Source organism: Tursiops truncatus, chromosome 10 (genome assembly GCF_011762595.2).
Source record: "Tursiops truncatus isolate mTurTru1 chromosome 10, mTurTru1.mat.Y, whole genome shotgun sequence".
Taxonomy (NCBI): Eukaryota; Metazoa; Chordata; class Mammalia; order Artiodactyla; family Delphinidae; genus Tursiops; species Tursiops truncatus.
In genome coordinates this window covers 82,471,230-82,490,496 of record NC_047043.1, presented here as the reverse complement: position 1 = coordinate 82,490,496, position 19,267 = coordinate 82,471,230, and the positions used below count along the sequence as shown (strand labels likewise).

Genomic DNA, 19,267 nt, shown 5'->3' with positions numbered 1-19,267 from the left:
GGGACTTTTAAAACTCCCTAAATTCAGAGGGGGGGGGAAAAGCTGCATAATTATAGTTCATCTCAGTGCAAGTCATAAAGTAATCAAAAATCTTTAAAACCAAAAAGTAGTATCTTAGAGTGGCATTTAAAACAAAAAAAGTACTTACTGGCATTTAAATTTTTTTCATGCAATTTGTTATTCATTAAGTCAGAAGAAAATGTGTGCTCCTATTTTTTGATAAAGCAAAAAATATTCAAAATTGGCATTAACTAAACACAATTGGCCACCACTATGTGAAAAACCAAATGCTTTAATGAGGCTATCAAGAACAACAGTTCAGTTATTTCATTGGATACATTAATATCGATCCATAATATACAGTGCTATGGACCATACAGAAATTATTGCTGCATCCAACAGCAGGTGACTAGTATTAACATTACAGTACCAAGCGTCCGCAAGAGACAGTCATTTGTCATTTTTTTTCAAGAAATAGGGATGTTTTTATATACTGTTATCAACATCAACGTTTCCCCAGTGCATTTAAAAAAAATATTAGTAAGTGCATTCCTTTGTGCTTTATTTTATATCTTTTAACTTCCTATGTATTTTATTTGTTCTTATTGCTTTAGTATTTTAAAACAACCAGAAAGAACTTTGTCATCCTATGTATGACCAGGTTGGTTGTATGGTTTTTGGCAAAGTCAGGTTTGGTATTTCCATTGCCATACCCAGAGGCAGATGGACAAGTTTGGCATTTTGGTCACTCCATATGGAGGCCCAACCCCAAGTCACAATTCTGCACCCAGGAATGGGGGGAGTGGTGTGGACCATTCTCCTTGTCACAAACAGTGAGCTCAAACCACCGCCTCTTGGCTTAGCTAGTCTCTAAGACGCATCCACACTCTAGTTGGCAAAAAAGAAATAAATAAAACCACCCCAGAGATTGCAGCATTCTCCTGAGCTTGCTCACCTTCCCCCTCCCAGAAATTGTGTTAAGAAGGGGATGGAGAAGCAGGCAATGGTGAGCTCAGGAGCTGCGAGCGTCAGGGCAGTGGTACGAGAAGCCATGCTTTCTTTCCACAAAGCCTTCTATAAGGTGGCTTAACCCTGGCCAAATTCCCTGGGCCATGGGTGAGTCAAACTTGCTCTATTTTTAAGAACTCTCTAAATCAGCTAAGGAAAACTAGCATCATATCATCGCGATCTTCGACTTTTGCGCCCAGCTCCCCTCCCCCTATATAAATATGAAGAGAAAAAGAGACACTGCTATGATTGTATCAATGAACACTATGGTACAATTAGCTGTTCATGCAGATTTGCATCACTATTCTAGGAAAAGAGCTGTACAATTAAGGGGGTTGAAAGAATGGGAACTAATTTTCCCTACCCCCTTAAGTCATAAAGCTGTAAAACTGATAGCATCATCAATGTTTCCAAGGATTCTCATGGCCCACCGTGCATGGTAACTATGCGGTTGATTATTTTCACGTAAGCCATCCATTCATACATCTGACAGTCCTTCTGTCTGAACCCTCCAATATCCATCACCAATTCACAGTTGACATTTAAACTGTTTTTCTTTAAAAACACACACACACACACACACACACACACACAAATACCTCCTGAATAAGGTTTCCTGATGAAAGAAGTTGGCACTCTGTCACTAAAATATATTTCATATTAAAAATATATGAAGGAAAATTGGAAGCTCTTATATTGTCTACATAGGCACCATGCTACACGTTCCTCTTGATTATAGATACCATCTTGAGACTTTCTCCTACATTACAGTTCAGTCAGTGCTAGAGACTACTCTGCTATATTTAAGGCACTTCATTCTGAATGGATATGCTTTATACCACTTGCTATTCAACTGTAGGCTGCTACTGAGAAACTCCATTCAACAGCCTGCCTCTTAACACCTTTTGTCATCTGTATAGAACATCTAGGCCTGATAGAATATATGTAACACTACTGTTATTGCATAGGACTATACAAGTAGATAATGCACTGAAACTAACTTTACAACATTGCTGTTTGTTAAAACATTGTTATCAAGTAACAGTAATTGGCCAATACAGTATTTCTCTCTTTAAAAACCATTCAGCAGGTTTGCTGAAATAAACCCCAATTTAAACGACCATAACGGGCTTATTAACGCTATGGTATCATTCTCCAAGGATATTGCTAGTTTTATGTCACTAAAAATAAATATGTAAGTTGTTTCTCTCTAGGAAGCCGGTTTTAGCCTATTTATACTACAGCTTAAATGTGTGGAAAATAGTTCTGAGTGAGACTGTAATATACAAAATATTCACAAAGCTCTCTTTAAACGCAAGACCTTGCATAAAAGTTTTCTTTCATGTGTGTACAAAGAATGCCGAAAACCACCAGTGAGTTGTAAAAATATTGAAAACTTGCCATTTTAAGATGCGTATTCTTACAAATTAATACAAACATATTGAAAAGAACAATGATAATAAAGAATCTGTACAGATCAAATGAACAGTAAAACATAATTTAAAAATAAAAATAGTAAAGCCAATTAGAAATGTGCCCAGTTTGGTTTTCTTATCAAAAGCGAAATTGAAGAGGAGAAAAAAAAAGGAGGAAAACTTTCAGTGCTCCTCAACATTTTACTTTGAGAGGACGTTAATTTCCATTTCAAAATAAAATATATCTTATGAAAAACTGAATCACACTCACTGATGAGGAAAACTGTAACAGAGCACAGAATGAATGAGAACAAGATGAGACCCCATGTTTCAGAGCCTTGGTCTATATCTCCCTTCAATTTCAGTTGCACCTAAGGTATCAGTTACATTTTCTAACCAGACAATACACGTGAAAATGGTTGCATTTTTTTTCTTTTATGGAATATAGTATTTCTTTAAATAGTTTGCAGTATAAAGACTAAATGATGCTAAAAGGGTACTGTATCTTTAAGGCAGTACCAATGAATCAATACATTTACAAAATGGAAAAGTGTTAGTATGGATTTCTTTTTCTTCTTCTCTTCCCCACCCTCCTCCTCTCTCTCTTTCTCTTTCTTTTCGTTGCTTTACATTCTTTCAATTAAACTTTACATTTCATTTCCAAGGAAGTCACAGGCATGCAAATAGCAAACCAAGTTTCCCCTGAATAAAAATGGACAGCAATTTCTCTGATGCAAAAATCCTCTTGCTCTGAAAGCCAAAATCTGGGGTGAATTCAGTTCACAGATACTGTACACTACCATACAGTACTTTGGAGGCATTTGTAGTTGTAAAATAGAATATACAAGTCTGTTTCACAAAATTCTAAAAATAAAATATATCCTTGGCTATTGATAAAGCATGAAAAAAAAATTTTCATATTAAAGGAAAATGATCAAGAAAACCCCTTCAGGTAAATTATTAAATCTGCTAATCAAGAAAGGAAGCAGTCTGTGGGAATGCAGAGCAGGGGGAATTTGCTAGCAAGCGTGCTCGGTTTCTTCCATGCTCATACTGCTCCTTCGGCTGCTGGTTTTGGATGCCCCAGGGGACACCGAGGAAAGAAGTGGATCAGTTATGCCAACAGGAGAAAGAGTATCGTCCATGAGGATGTCTTCCAGTTTGGATCCCATTTTCGTGGGAACGCTATAGGCTTGGCTGCTCTCGGTCCCAGCTCCAAAGTTGTTGTTGAAGGTGATGGTGCCATCTGTGAGATCCAGGGTTGTTGTACAGGTTAGGTCTGCGTGTTGTTGGAGGAGGTCTTGGCTGCAGTTCTCAAGAGCGGGTTCCTGCTTGATGATCCGACTCACCAAATCTGGAGAGCAGAGACCCGTGGATGGAATAAGGGAAAGTCCATGAGCTCGAGCCTGCATTTCAAGTTCCTAAAAGTAAAATAAAAATCAGAAACTTAAAGAGGTGGTGCACAGAGGATTTTAAGACAGTGAAACTACTGTACGATACATGATACTATAATGACGGTTACATGTTGTTATGCATTCGTCCAAACCCAAATGGTGTGCAACGCCAACAGTGAACCCTAATGCCAAGTAGGGACTTTGGGTTATAATGATGTCTCACTATAGGTTCATCTAGTGTTGAAATGCCCCACTCTGGTGGGGATATTAATATTGGGGGAGGCTATATACTTGTGGGAGCAGGAGGTATATGGGAACTCTCCACACCTTCGGCTCAATTTTGCTCTGAACCTAAAATTGCTTTAAAAAGTATTTTTAAAAAATCAGGGACTTCCCTGGTGGCGCAGTGGTTAAGAATCCGCCTGCCAATGCAGGGGACACAGGTTCGATCCCTGGTCCGGGAAGATCCCACATGCCGCGGGGCAACTAAGCCTGTGTGCCACAGCTACTGAGTCTGCGCTCTAGAGCCCGTGAGCCACAACCACTGAGCCCGTGTGCTGCAACTACTGAAGCTCGCGCACCTACAGCCCATGCTCTGCAACAAGAGAAGCCACCGCAAGGAGCAGCCCGCACACCGCAACTAGAGAAAGCCCACACGCAGCAACAATGACCCAACACAGCCAAACATAAATAATAAATTAATTAATTTAAAAAAATCATACTTTTGCAAAAAAATAAATTGTTAAAATAAAAATGTTTTGCTCTTTCAAATTAATAAACACCATTTTCCTTAAAGTACATAGAGTATCACTGGTAATACAGTAAATGATTTTTAGGTTGTATATGGATTTTATTATGTATGAAATACAGAGACAGTTTCTCATAGATGTTAATGTTAACAGGGAGGAGAAGTTAAAAAATGTAAAAATAAAATGTCAAAATGTGAGCTGATTGAAGGAAAATAATCAGTAAACAGTACAGGTCTACGCTCCCTACACTGTGCAGAGATATCTACGGGTACTATAATGAACTCCCAGTATTAGATTGTGTTACATTGTTTCCATCACATCATATCAACACAAAGCCGGGTCTCAGGTAGTTGTTGTGATTAAAAAAAAAAAAAAATGAAAAAAAGAAAAAAACAACTCCTGCATGAAAATCAGTGTGGAATGGGAAACGAGGGTGGCAGCGTCCAATCTGACTCCAAGGTTGGAGAAGCTGTGCAGTGCCTCACAGGCACACATATCTCACTAGTAAGTAATGTGGTTACTTAAAAATAAAATTAAAATGTGATTTTTCTTTCAATTTATACGTTTTATATTTTCAAATGGCTACTAAGTTGTTAGCACCTAACAAGGAAATGGTAGGTATTTTTTTGGTCTAAGGTGCAGTGAAAAAGTAACTAAGAGATTAAGGGCACTGGGAACTAATAAAGATTGAGTAGTAACGGCCAAAGTTATGAAAATTCCATACACGTAACTGAAGTTTGGGATGCATCATTTAACCCATCTCACCAAGGCAAAGGGAGTTTTTTTGCTTTTTTAAATTCCACAAGAAAGTCCTCAATTTGTTCCTACACTTTCTTCACATCCTTCCTATTATGGACTGAATTGTGTCCCCTCCCCAAAATTCTATGTTGAAATCCTAACCTCCAGGACCTCAGAATGTGACTGTACATGGAGATAGTGTCTTTCAAGAGGTGATTAGGTTACAATGAGATCCTTAGGGTAGGTCCTCATCTAATATCGGTGAGGGGAGATGACGACGCAGAGATACACATAGGAAAAGCCACAAGAATAGGAAAACACAGGGAAAAGGTGGCCTAGGAGAGAAGCCACAGAAAAACCAACCCAGCCCACACCTTGATCTTGGATTTCTAGTCTCCAGAACTAGAAGAAAATAAATCTCTGTTGTGTAAGCTGTCTAGTCTGTGGTATTTGTAATGGCAGCCCTAGGTGCCTAATTCACTTCCTGAGTGTCAGAGACTTGCCCCAGTGCCTCATTTCAAATACCTTCCAAACAAGCTCTTTTCCTTTTCCCTTTCTGAAAATGCCTAGACCACTCCCCTACAATGAACCGTAAAGACCCCAACTGATCCTGAAGAGCAATTTGCTTCTACAAGCCAATGCCATCTTCCTATGTTTGTGATACAATAAAAATAACAGAATATACATTTGAAGCAAGTCACCTTGCGTCATGAGAGGGGGAAATGTACTCTCCAACAGGACACAACCTTTCAACCTTTGCCCACAACCTTTGCCCATGTTCCTGAAAAGTTGTGTTCAGCCTGTATTAAAGGATGTTTGATTAGCAAGGTCTTCCTCGAGATGCAGTACAAGAGATGGGAGCCTGAGATGTCACACCAGTATATGCACGTTCCTTCACACAGTCTCCAGACACACAAGTCTCCTTGGGCATCATTTCAAAGCGCTGGGCTGCTTAATAAAATTGCAGTCCCAGTGATAGTAAGGCTTCATGCTCTTCATTCTGTGAATATTTTTGCATGTATCACTTAGGGTGAAAATGAAAGGAACCCCTTAGGCCCAAGCTGAACACATGCACAACGGTAAGTCTACGCCACATAATAAGAACAGCGCTCTCACATGTGGAGTGTGTCTTAAAAAAAAAAGAGTTGGATTGAGAGAGGCATCCATCTTACTCTAATCTTTTGTTGTTTAATTTAAAATGTTTACCAGCTGAACAAAGTGTTACTTAGATTGCTACATAATGTGATAGATCTCACCTAGAGAACTCAGGCTCATTGCGCAGCACAGCTTTCCTAATTAATAATGCTTTCCATGATACACAGAAGTTCTAAAGGCTGCTTCACCGACATTGGAAGAAACCAAAGACATCGTCACCATGCAACTTCCAATTCACATTTTTCACGGTATTTGTATTTCACACGAATATATACGTTTGAAACCTTAAAACAAAACCTAGCCTGTCTTTCAACAGTTATTATATTTTATTATTTGTATAAAGAAATGACGCATTAGTACAAGTTGCTTTTATAAATAGGTATATATACTAAGTACAAGAGAGTAAAGACCCGCGTCTGATTACTGAAGACATGGAACATAAAACAAGCAGCAAAAGCCAAAAAAAGAGAAAGCAGGGAAGGGGGATTTTCAACTGACACATAACCTCTATTTCACTACCAAGATTCCAAAAGGTACCCCCAGAGGAGAACCACCTTCTGCCTCTCTGACCCAGGGCTGAAGATCGCTGCCATGACATGAGAGATGTGACATCTAGAAACGTCAACAGTGTTGTGGGGTATTAAGCTTGGAAATCAGAAGTAAACGACTCTGTTAAATAAGTTCATCATCGGGGAATAACCACCACCAGGCAGTCTCTGAAGTGCCGTATACTCTACACTGCCGCTCCACAACCATTGCTCTATGGCGAAACTGGGTATAAGTGGGTCCATCTACTTAAGAAGAAGATACAACGTCATCGCCCCTTACGGGTTGGTTGTGTTCAAAGTCAGCAAGTAAATTAAAATAACCCTAGCCAACTCCTTTAGTCATTAGCAAGGAGTCAGTTTTTCTTTCTCTTCTTCAAGACAGTTCCAGAGGAAGTTGCATCTTTATATTCAGCATGAAAAGCCAAGTGATGACGAAGCACCAGGAGCTGATATTACAGGGATCCCCCAGCTCATGGTTACGTTGGTATGTACACTCCTTAAATTGAGTGACAGGTGAATTACATGTATAATTAAAATAGTATTTCTCCCACTAAGAGTATGTAAGCTAAAGATACATATGGTATAACTTCATTATCTGTAACTATTTCTAAAATTTATACCCTGATGATAAGATCTTCTGGGTGTCCCAGGTTCCCTATAAACATGAGCTCTGACCATGGACTGCACCCCACTCAATACTAAGGTATCTTTGTATTTAACAACTACTCTCAATTCTCAAGATTTGCAGTACTTATGGCTATGGACTGAAGGCTATGCCCCCCAAAGTTCATATGCTGAAACCTAATTCCCAAAGTGATGGTATTTAGAGGTAGGGCTTTGGGAGGTGATTAGGTCACAAGCGGGGGGCCTTCATGAATAGCATGAGTGTCCTTATGAAAAGAGACCCCAGAGAGGTCTCTCACCCCTTTTGCCCTGTGAACTTGCAGCAAGAAGACAGCTATCTATGAACTAAGAAGCAGGCTCTCATCACACAACAAATCTGCCAGTACCTTGATAGATTTCCCAGCCTCCAGAACTGTGAAAAATAAATGTTTGTTGTGTAAGCCACCCAGTCTACGGTGTTTTTGTCACAGGAGCATGAATGGCCAAAGACGTGCTACAGAGTTGCTATGAACACTGAATTAGTGAATGCCGAACCATTGTTCCAGGAGGGAACAGAGGATTAGGGTCCTGCAAGCATCTGCGCACAACATTTCACCAACCAATCAACATGCAACTTTGTTTTATGTATGTTCCTGTTTGAAGTCACCTTGTTTACTACATATCATTGATTCATTCATATTAAACTCAAGGCCAACAGGACCATAACTCATGCCTGAATGAAACTTCTCTCCATAAGGCACATCACAGCCTTTCTGTGCTTAGGAAGATGTGAAAGCATTTCAGGGCCATGCTCAGAGGCCACTTTAAACAGCAAATCACCCAAAACACCCACAAAAATGTGAAAAACGTGGCACTAAATAGACAGCAAAAAAGGACACTTGTTTACAGTATGAGCTGAAACAAGAAGACAGAGCATCGCCTTGCCCAACCTTAACTGGAAGCAAACGCACCAGCCAAGTCACATTTGCCATGCTGCACATGTCTGCAAATGAGCGTGAAGTGCCACAAGTGTCGATCTGGGGGTTTCAAATAAATTGTTACGAGGAAACAAAATCACAAAGCGGAATCCACAAATAATGAGTACAGACTGTACTAGGATCACATAAATCAACTCCCTCATGGCTCATTATACTTCTCCCATCTTCAAGTCACTAACATGTAGTCACCTTCACCCTGCACACGCCTGGTACCTGTATTCTGAGTAACAAGTGCCGGTTGGCGTGCTCCAGCTTCTTCTGTCTGTTTTCAAGCTCTTTAGCACGTTGCTGTTCCCGTTGCAACTTCCGGATATAGTCCACAGACGCTTTTAAAATGGTTCCCTTGTTCCAGCGCATGTCTCTGGGATGAAAATGGAAGGAAACAGACTGTTTTAGGATTGAAGGCTCCATGAAAATTCAATATTTAGAGCATTCAGTTTCTAAAGACGAGGTAACAATTAGAAGTTGAGAATCGCTATCATTCATCGGGTGCCGGCAACTCGCTGGACACCGTCCACCCGTGACTTCTACGTTATCTTCTTTCACCCGGACAGGCGCCTAGAGTCAGAGGGACATTGTGCACATGTTGAATCAGAGACGATTCAACTTGTCTTCGGTCCCAGAGCTACATGAAGGTGGAGTCAGGACTTAAATTTAGGTCTGCTGATGACAAAGTCAATACTCTTAAACACTATATTCAATAGTTACAGCTTTCTAGGACTATAAAAGTTAACCCACTCAGACAGAATAAGCTATGATTAAAAAAAAATTCTGTGAGATCTCACTACTTGATTGTATGTGGCATAAAAATGGCATCCTTGGGTTTTATCATGAATATTCCCATCAATATCAACCTCTCTCCGATCTCCACCTCCTCATCTACAAAACAACAATACCGGGCTTCCCTGGTGGCGCAGTGGTTGAGAATCCACCTGCCGATGCAGGGGACATGGGTTTGTGCCCCGGTCCAGGAAGATCCCACATGCTGCGGAGCAGCTGGGCCCGTGAGCCATGGCCGCTGGGCCTGCGCGTCCAGAGCCTGTACTCCGCAACAGGAGAGGCCACAGCAGTGAGAGGCCCATGTACCGCAAAAGAAAACAAAACAAAGATACCATGCTTGTATGAGCAGCCTCATAGGTATGTTGTTAGAATCAAAGGAGGCACTTTATATGAATATGCTGGGAAAAGTTTAGAATGCAGTTCAAACAGTGGAGCAGGCACTGTGTTAAGGACTCAACGTGGTAATTACCATAGCTATCTTTAAACAGCATTTACTGCATGACAGGTACTTTTCAAAGTGCTTTGCAGCTCACTTAATCATAACAACCTTAATCGGTAGGCACTAATATTATCCCCATGTTACAGACTGGAAAACAAAGGCACAGAGAGGTTAAGTAATTTGCCCAAAGTCACACAGCCTGGAAGTGGTACAGCCGGGAAGCCTGGAGACTCTGGTGCCAGACCCCATGCCCTAAACTACTCTTCCTCTTATGTGACTGAGTGCTCAAAACAACTAGACTAGGTAGGAATATTCTGGTCCTCCTTCCCCCTTTTTCTTTTAACAGATGAGAAAAAAGAAATATGAGAATTCTTCCCCAAGTCAGACATCCAGTAGGGGACTGTTTTGGAATTCAAACCCAGGTAGCCTGAGTTTGGTGCCTTTCAGTTTTTAAACACTATAGCGCTACTGTATTCCTATATGAGGACATTAAGAATGCCATTAAAATGTAGCTAAAAGTGAGTTGAAAAGTTTAGAGCACCCCAGAAAACAATTAAGAATAGAATTATAACTAACAGTAATATTTTTATAGTGCTTTAAATTAACCTGAGCTCTCTTATAGAAAATATTCATGATGATAATGACAATGATGAAAACAAAAACAATTTAATGTATGGAAAACCTCCTACCCCATGATCTTTAGCTGCTAAAAGGAGATTGGAAGTATCAGCTGGGACATGTGAATGGAAGGCCATTAAAACAAGCCACCAAGTAATTGATCCTCATATGGGTTAGATGAAGAACAAAACAGAAGCTCTCCCATGGGATGCTGAATTACAGCCCCCAGAGAATTCCCAGGGGTTGATCCCTGGGGTCTGGGCACCAAAGATGGCAACCCAGGGAGGTGTCCTGAGATACTCGGAGTGAGCACAAAGCCAACCCGCTTAATGTTCAGGGCTAAGAAGAAAACAACAAAAACTTCAGCCGCCAGAGAGAAATAAAATTATAATGAAAGATGCCTTCACTAGGCCAGTAAAGTGAGAGACCACTACTGAAACAGGCAAGCAGCCACTCCATTTTTAAGAAGAGACTATTCCAACCAGTTTTCTTGGGTTTTACTTCCTTGTGAGACCCAATTAATCAATTATGCTTTGGGGTTTTCAAACTTTTTTTTTTTTTTTTTTGCAACGAGAGCGACCCTTTTTTTACACAGAAGTGTAAACAGATCCCTAATATAAAGTCAAAAAAAGCAGATCGACTCTAGGGCAGGAGAGGGTATGGGGCTGAGACCATGATCAGCTAGACTATGTCTCTATAGCAGTCCCAAAGTCTGTTCCAGAAACCTGGTATAGGAAAACCCCCATACAGACTGCAGTCCATTTCATCTTGAAACAATGCCTACAATTAAAGATTGTTATCAGTTCAGATTATAAACACACAAGTATTCTAATACAACAGAGAAAGAAGATATGCAAATAGAGGCTTTCACTGCAGCCCCATAATTTCATAATATGTTGCTAAAGAGATCCACGTGCTACAGTTTAAAAGAATATGCTAAAAAGTGAAAGCTGATAAAGAATAGGAAAATGGGAATTCAATTTCAACTATCATGCAAGACTGACTATAGGAAATGAAGGTCACAGCCCCTTCGTAGCATGCATTTGTGCTGCAGAACTGAGATTTTGAATGTTTTGAGTTTCAAAACAGCTTTCCTTGAAACCTGGGAAAGCAAAATGTTGACGATGGAGACTGCGCTTGAACATTCATCAAAACCACCTTAGAATGGGCAATGGTTTTATTTTATTTTGTCACAAATTCCCTGACAATAATGTGAATAGCAAATTTAATAAGCCTTGCATGAATAATGCTTGATTTCATCTTTACATTTTATTAGGTAGCTAAAAGGTCATATTCAAAGGCTAATTTCATAGACTGCCTGTGGGAGCCATTAAAATGTATACATCTTCGAGCCCCTCACTACAAATGGGCCAATTTCTAATGGATAAAAATTGTGTATTTGTTGTCCTATTTGCTGACATTGCTAGTAGGAAAATTATCTTTACAACCGTTATCTCTGAAAGAGCGGCATGAGAGACTGAAAGCTGAAACCCAAATTAGCTGACCTGTGCTTATAAGAGGATTAAAACTTACTCTTTTTCCTAGATTGGTAATACAAAGGGCATGTAATTTTTGGGGAAAAAATTGACCTTTTGTCTGCTGAATACTGTTAAACTTGAAATCTCCAATATCAGCTCTCCATGCCTACAGATATTGTACGAGTTTGTTGGCAAACAAATAGCTAACAAATCTTGCTTTATCAGCTACTGAAATCTCTGTCCTGCATGAACTGATAAAAAGAATTTTTTTAGTAGTTCGGTGTTTAGTTGCCAAGGATTCTCAGATTTCAGGAAGTCACTTCCTCACATCCAAAGCTGAACAGCTCATGTCCAATAATACTTTTGAACAATCCAGTTCATTTCTCTCGAGATTTCAGATTTCAATTTCAGTTCATTTCTCTCGAAATTTCAGATTTCAAAAGAAAGGCGTAAGAAGTATTCACAAATGGAACAAAGGGAGAGGGGGTACTTCTTTAGTTTTTATAACTGTGTGCTTTTTGCAACATATGAAAAAACATTAAGGTACGAAAAAATATACAATGCAATTGTACTCACGGATCATTTGACTTGGGAATCAAAGTACCTAGTTCCTTAATGCGGTCATTTATGTTAAATCTTCTTCTTCGTTCAACTTCAAGAAAAAAGCACAGGAAAGGGCTATTAGTAATGGTGACATGTACGCATTTAGCATATCTCATTAAAGGCATGCGCATGTTAATTCTGCTGAGTCAGGACAACAGAAACGAATCTGTATTTCCTGGTTATTCTCCTAGTTTTGGTACTGAGGATAAAGCCCTTTAAAAAATGAGCTAGCTTTGTATCGAGCTTTATCATTTACGAAGCCCTGAGATTGTAAATTCTCATTTGACTCTAGTAACTCCTGGAATTGGAGTTACCATCCTCAGTTACAAATGACGAAACTACCTTGGTGATACTGGGGACCTGACAAGGACACCCAGCAATAAGTGGAGAACAGCCTGTACTCAGCCCTGATCCTCCAGACCAGGGGCAGCAAGCTTTCTGCAAAGGGCCTGATAGTGAGTACTCTGTGGGCCAAAGAGCAAAATTAAGCATGTTATTAGGTACTTACACAGCAAGAGAGAAAACAGATTTCCACAAATTTTGTGCTAAGAGAATTCAAAATGTAGTAATACTAACTAGATACAATTTTTGTATCTAGTTTACTGGCAAGAAACATTGGATGCTGAAATTTGGATTTTATATAATTCTCACATATCACAAAATATTATTCGCATTTTGATATTTTAAAGCCATTTAAAAATGTAAAAAACATTCTTAGGCTACAGGTCATACAAAAACCCCTCCTCTAGCCCAGTACTGCCCAAGAGAAATATAATGCAAGTTTCATAGGTAATTTTTAGTGTTCTAGTAGTCACATTAAATAAGGAAAAAGAGAGAGGTGTAATTTAATAGTTTTATTAAACTCAGTCTATCCAAAATATTATAATTTCTACATGTAAACTATATAAAAATTTATAAACTAGATATTTAATATTCTTTTCTTTGTACTAACTTTTCAAAATCCAGTGTCTATTTTACACTGACAGCATGCCACGATTTGGACTAGTCACATTTCAAGTGCTCAATAGGCAGACGTGTCCGGGGGTGACAGTACTGACTACGATAATCCTAGAAGTCAAGCATCTTTAACTGTACCATGCATCCTAACAGCATTCTTCTTTTATAAATCCAGCTGTATGTTCAACTAAATTATCATCTTCTCACAGGAGGGTGAAACAGTAGGCATATGAGTTAATAAATGTTTTTAATTTACCTAGCCTGACAAATAAATTCCAAATAACTTAAAGTCTAATAAATTGGATTAAAGATATTAATATTTTACTTTACACATATTAAAACCTAACATATATTTATATTTGACTCACTAATATTGTGCACACTTAGGTAAATAATATTATTCACTACTTTCTCAATATATATTGCATTTTTTCTTAGCTGAATGATTATTTCTATGATTGAATCAGTTATGTATAATACTGTCTTATTATCAGACTTTTATAAAATAGAAACAGTAAGTGATGCTAAATGGCTCTGAAGAAGAAATTTTTGGACCTCTGATCTTCTAGCTTAACTTCCCCCAAACTCTGAAGTATGCCATGTTTTCTTACTTTTTCCAAGCATATAATAATCATAAAAAAAACAAACAACACTGAAGCACATGAAATGAAATAAAAATCCCCGATGATCCAGATACCACCACTGCAAAATCTGTTATATATCCTTTGTGATTATTTTTATGTTCTAAGAATAAACACACACGTGGCCTAGATGTGCGCCTAGGACACAGTTCTTAGGACTCTACTCGGTCTACATTCACTTCTGGGTGACCCCATTTAGTCTCATGCTTTTAAATACCACATATACACTGATCACTCCCATACTTGTATTTGCAGCCCAGTCATCTCCCTGGAACTCCAGACTCGTAAGTCTGACTACTAGATGTCTCCATATGGAGGTCCAACAGGCAGCCCCAGCATTCCAAACTTGAGCTCCTCTCCTGGTCTTTCCCACTCAAATAGCTCCACCGGGCTTCCCTGGTGGCGCAGTGGTTGAGAGTCCGCCTGCCGATGCAGGGGACACGGGTTCGTGCCCCGGTCCGGGAAGATCCCACATGCCGCGGAGCTGCTGGGCCCGTGAGCCACGGCCGCTGAGCCTGCGCGTCCGGAGCCTGTGCTCCGCAACGGGAGAGGCCACAACAGTAAGAGGCCTGCGTACCGCAAAAAAAAAAAAAAAAAAGCTCCACCCACGGGCTTTCTCAGCTCACTTACTGTAACTCCATCCTTCCAGTTGCTTAGGCCAGAACCTTGGCATCAATTCTGTACCTCTATTTCTTTTATCAATACATCCCACACTTGATCCATCAACAAAATCTGCTCACTCTACCTTTGAAATATTGCCAGAACCTGTCCACTTCAAACCTTCACTGCTACCTGAATAGAAGTCACCACCATCTCTTGCCTGGATTATTGCAATCCTCCTGAGTGGTATCTCTGCTTCACCCATGCCCATCACTACCTACCCCCGTTAGTCTAACTACAACACAGAAGCTGTTAAAACATAAGTCAGAGCCTGTCAATCTCTTGCTGAAAACCCTCCTATCGCTTCCCCTCTCACCGAGACAAAAACCCAGTCCTCAAGGCGTCCTCCAAGGATCTGGGGGCTCCCACCTCTCTGACCTCATTTCTACTCATCTCCCACTGTGACCACACTTTCTACGGTGACTCCCCTGTGCTCTCCCCACCCTCAGCCTTATGGGCCTTGCTCTTCCTCAACCAAGCCAGACACACTCCCCACTTTAGGACCTTCTACTGCTGTTCCACCTGCCTGGAACACTCTTCCCGCAGATACGTGAATGGCTCTGCCCTCACCTCCCTCAGGTGAGATGACTCAAATTTACCCATGAGCCTTCCCTGACTACCTATTTAGGAGTGAACCACCACTTCCCATCCTGACCTCCTTGTCTGCACTATGTCTCCTCAAAGAACTTTCTGCCACCTAACATCTACATACTTCTTTCTTCCATTCATTTATAGAGCTCTATACCAACTAATATCTGCATACTTTTGTTTGTTTATTTATTTGTATGTTTATTCATTGAGGCATTCCGAGTACCTATATGAGCCTAGCACACAGTAGGCCCCCAACAACTTTGTATTGAATAAAGAATGACATTGTTAAAACAGAATTACACTAAAAACCATTCTGCATCTATCTTTTCTCACTCAGCAGCATATTGTTGACACCTTTCATCGTCAACATTTGTATGTACTGCATTTTATTTTTAATTCAGTGCCTACCCTCCCCAATTATAAAAGTGATATGAGCTTGCAAAAATTTGCAAAACATGCAAATATGTATACAGAAAAAAGTAAAAGCAAACTCTTTACACCACCCAACATTTTTTGCCTGAGGAAACTGTCAATGATAAGGCTGACTCCTAGATCTTCTTACACACACACACACACACACACACACACCCATACAGTGTTTTCTTTTTTACATAACTGGACTCTATACATATTATTCTGCAGTTTGCTCTCTTCACTCAGTAATACATTGTAAACAAGTAAAACAGATCAACCCCATTCTTCTTAAGAGGCACTGAGTGTCCCTCATAAGGATGTACCATGATTTATGTACAAATCCTCTACTGATGAATATTTAGACTATTTCCAATTACTCCCTCTTTTTCAAAGGTATAATGACTATTTTTGCCAATGCTCGCGTGTACTTTTTACTCCTATCACAGTACTTATCCGAAGCTGTAAAACGACCCGCGTGTATCTGACCGCTCCTCTATTCTGTCTGCCCCTGACTCTAATGTAAGCTCCTCAAGGTGGGAGACCTGTCTATCTGGTTCACTTCTGTAGAAAAGTGCCTTGTACATAATGGGGCTCAAAAAGTAGCTATGAGTGAATAAATGACTGTATTCTTTTGCCCATTTTGGCAAGGACTCTTACAAGGTAAATTCCTAGAAGAGGAAAAGCTATGCCAATGGGCAAGTGAAACTTGAGTATTAATTTCCAACAGTTCAATGAGATCTTAAGGTTGTTTTATAGCCCTCAGAGTTGATCATATTTACACTTTACGGACAACCCTGAACTTGAGAGTTTAGGTGACTAAATAAAGGCGGATTATGTTTTTCACAACATCCAACTTAGTTTCCACATTTCAGTTAGGAGAAATTATCATTATCTCATTTCTAAGGTATTTTAAAAGAAGAAATATCTTACAGTAAAATTACTTTGAAGCCAGAGGAGACCTTAGAAATATTAGTTGAAATCTCTTGGTTAAAAGATGAGGAAAGCTTCTTCTAAGTGAAACAGGAACTGGGAAGGGCAGGATCTATTAAAAGAAGAAATGCACACACAACCTCCTTCCCCCAAGGACCTAGTGATTCCATTTCTTAGCATTTAATCTGGAGAAACAAACTCCCCTGTACACAGAGAGGCATGTCTGCAAATGTTCACTGTGGCACTGTTTATAATAGGGAGAAACTAGAAACAACATGAACACTTAGCAGTACGAGGATTATGAAATATCACAAGTTACACTGGGGAATACTACGCAACAGCTTTTTAAAAGTAGATAGATCTAGATGAATAACAGCAGAAGGTCTTCAGGACATACTGGTGACTAAAGAAGCAGGCAGTAACAGATACAGACAATGCGATACTGTTTGTGTTAAATCATACACAAAACCATTCTATTATAACCTCTGCATGCAAGTGTAAGGGTGTATGTTCTTAAATACTTGGAAAGAGGTTGGAAAGACAAACAGCAAATTGAAAAAAAACCCAACAATGATTATTTTTAGGAATCAGAGAACTCTGGCCTTATTCTATCATTTTTATAAGGACAAAGTATTTATACATAACTTATATCCTTAAAAATCAGTTTAAGAAAAAGAGGATGGGGGCAAGAGATGAGAAATTCATACACACACAAACTATTTTCTACTTCCAAGCCCAATCCCTTTTTTATTTTCAGCCTCTTTCACTTGTTTATGAAACAAAAAATCTTAACTTTTCATAGGAAAAAGCTTAAAGATGTGACCAAGAGTAAATTAAGCACGTAAAAAAAAATAACTTTAAATGTTAGAAAACCTCTTTTTTAAGTCACAGGTAAAGTCAGAAATTTAGGAGGCTTCCTCATGTCACCCAATGTCTCCCCTCCAGATGTTTAATTTTTTTCTTTTAAATCTCACTGGAGAAGGTGATCCCATAATCCCCTTTTTTTAATAAGTTCCAGTGTGAGCAACTTATATTTGGGTAGGTGGGGATCAAGACTCCCTCTTACCAAAAAAAAAAAAAAAACCCCAAAAAACAAAACAACAAACTCCTCAAGATACTGGAAACGTGTGTGTGTGCGTGCGTGTGTGTGTGTGTGTGTGTGTGTGTGTGTGTGTGTGATTCAACTTGATCTGAGATTAAAATACAGGGAAAATTATATACTTTGGTCTCTCCAGAAAACAATTTTCTTCCATAAAAGGTACCTTTAACAGGTGAAACCAATTTTCCTCCAAAATGTCTGGAAATTTTTTGATATAACGGGAAACATGGACTCCAATATAATGAACATAAAACCAACTTACTCAAGTTGTGATTGTCCTTTTTTTGTCTCTCTTTGGCCAATGCTCTTGCTTCAGACTCTGTGGGAAAAATATGCGCTGTGCATGTGAATGAAGTCATTAGAAATTAGAATTGTTCAAGGCACACCACAGTGTAAACTACAAAACACCTATTTTCTAAAGCAATGGACACTTATATGACTTGAATAAAAATAGGGTTTTAAAATTTTTGACTTTTAAAAGGCTTGCATTTTTTTCCAAAAGCAACATATATCAAATAAATGCAAAAACTCAGCTTCTACAGAATGGCAAAAGACCAGTAACAAAGATGTCTGACAGGCTGTAAACATACAGGTACAAATAAGAAAAAAATAAATAACTAGAAACTATGGGAATTTGCTGTTCATAGTGTATTATCAGGAGTCAAATTTTCTTTTCAGGCAATAGATCTTTTCAGTCTTTCTCTGATATGTTACGAAGGTATGAAAACTAAGCCGAGAGGCTTCCAAATTGGATCTCTAACTGATTAATGGAAATGAACTCATTATTTAAGAACTTGGAGCCAGGTTTTGTCAGAACCTGCTAGAATGAAATGATTCAATGACTCTTAGAGGCAACTACTTACTAGTCTGAGTTTATAAAAACAAAAATAGGCATAGGGTACAGAGGCATTTAGTAGCAACTCCATTTGGAAAAGTCTATTTGCATAGCAACTCTGGTGAGATCTCTGTGATAAGGGATTACTTTCCGCCTTACAGAGAGCAAAATAAAACAAGGAAAAAAATGTTATTTCACTAATCCCGGGATTCAGGAACCTCTGTTATTTCCTTTTCAGAAGTGATATCCAAAACATCACACTATCATTTCAGAACTTTATTTCAAAATAGAAATCTTTTCAGCATTACTTATAGCATATATTTATTATATGGCTATTATTATATGTATTTATATAGATAGATAGATAAATAAATAATTCAGAAGCTGAATTATTTCAGTTAGGAAGATCAATCCAAATCATTTCCTTTTTTTTTTTTTTTTTTTTACCTCTCACATAGAAGCATGACAGGCAGCTTTTGTTCACACACCCTCTACTTCAGTATCTTAACTTTTTTATTGTTTTCTTTTTGCCCACCCCACCCTGTGGTTCTCTGCCTGTCACCCTCAATCCACCAACTGTGGACCAACTCTGGTCAAGGCAACCAGTGAACGCC

At 39.1% G+C, this 19,267-nt stretch overlaps 1 protein-coding gene across 19 annotated transcripts in view; it reads right to left on the bottom strand.

The window, feature by feature from the left end:
- Window positions 1-274: 274 nt before the first annotated feature.
- The window catches only part of MITF (melanocyte inducing transcription factor), a 223,542-nt gene continuing 204,549 nt past the window's right edge, over window positions 275-19,267 (bottom strand). For 9 of the 19 annotated variants that reach the window (XM_073787556.1, XM_073787558.1, XM_073787554.1 and 6 more), the window contains 4 exons: window positions 18,081-18,155; window positions 12,500-12,575; window positions 8,798-8,969; window positions 275-3,844 (listed from right to left, as the gene is read on the bottom strand). In XM_073787556.1, coding sequence (XP_073643657.1) covers window positions 3,443-3,844; window positions 8,798-8,969; window positions 12,500-12,575; window positions 18,081-18,155 — 725 coding nt within the window. In that variant the 3' untranslated portion in view covers window positions 275-3,442. The remainder of the gene's footprint in view (window positions 3,845-8,797; window positions 8,970-12,499; window positions 12,576-18,080; window positions 18,156-19,267) is intronic. The other 10 variants (XM_073787557.1, XM_073787553.1, XM_019947739.3 and 7 more) reach the window with 3 other exon arrangements.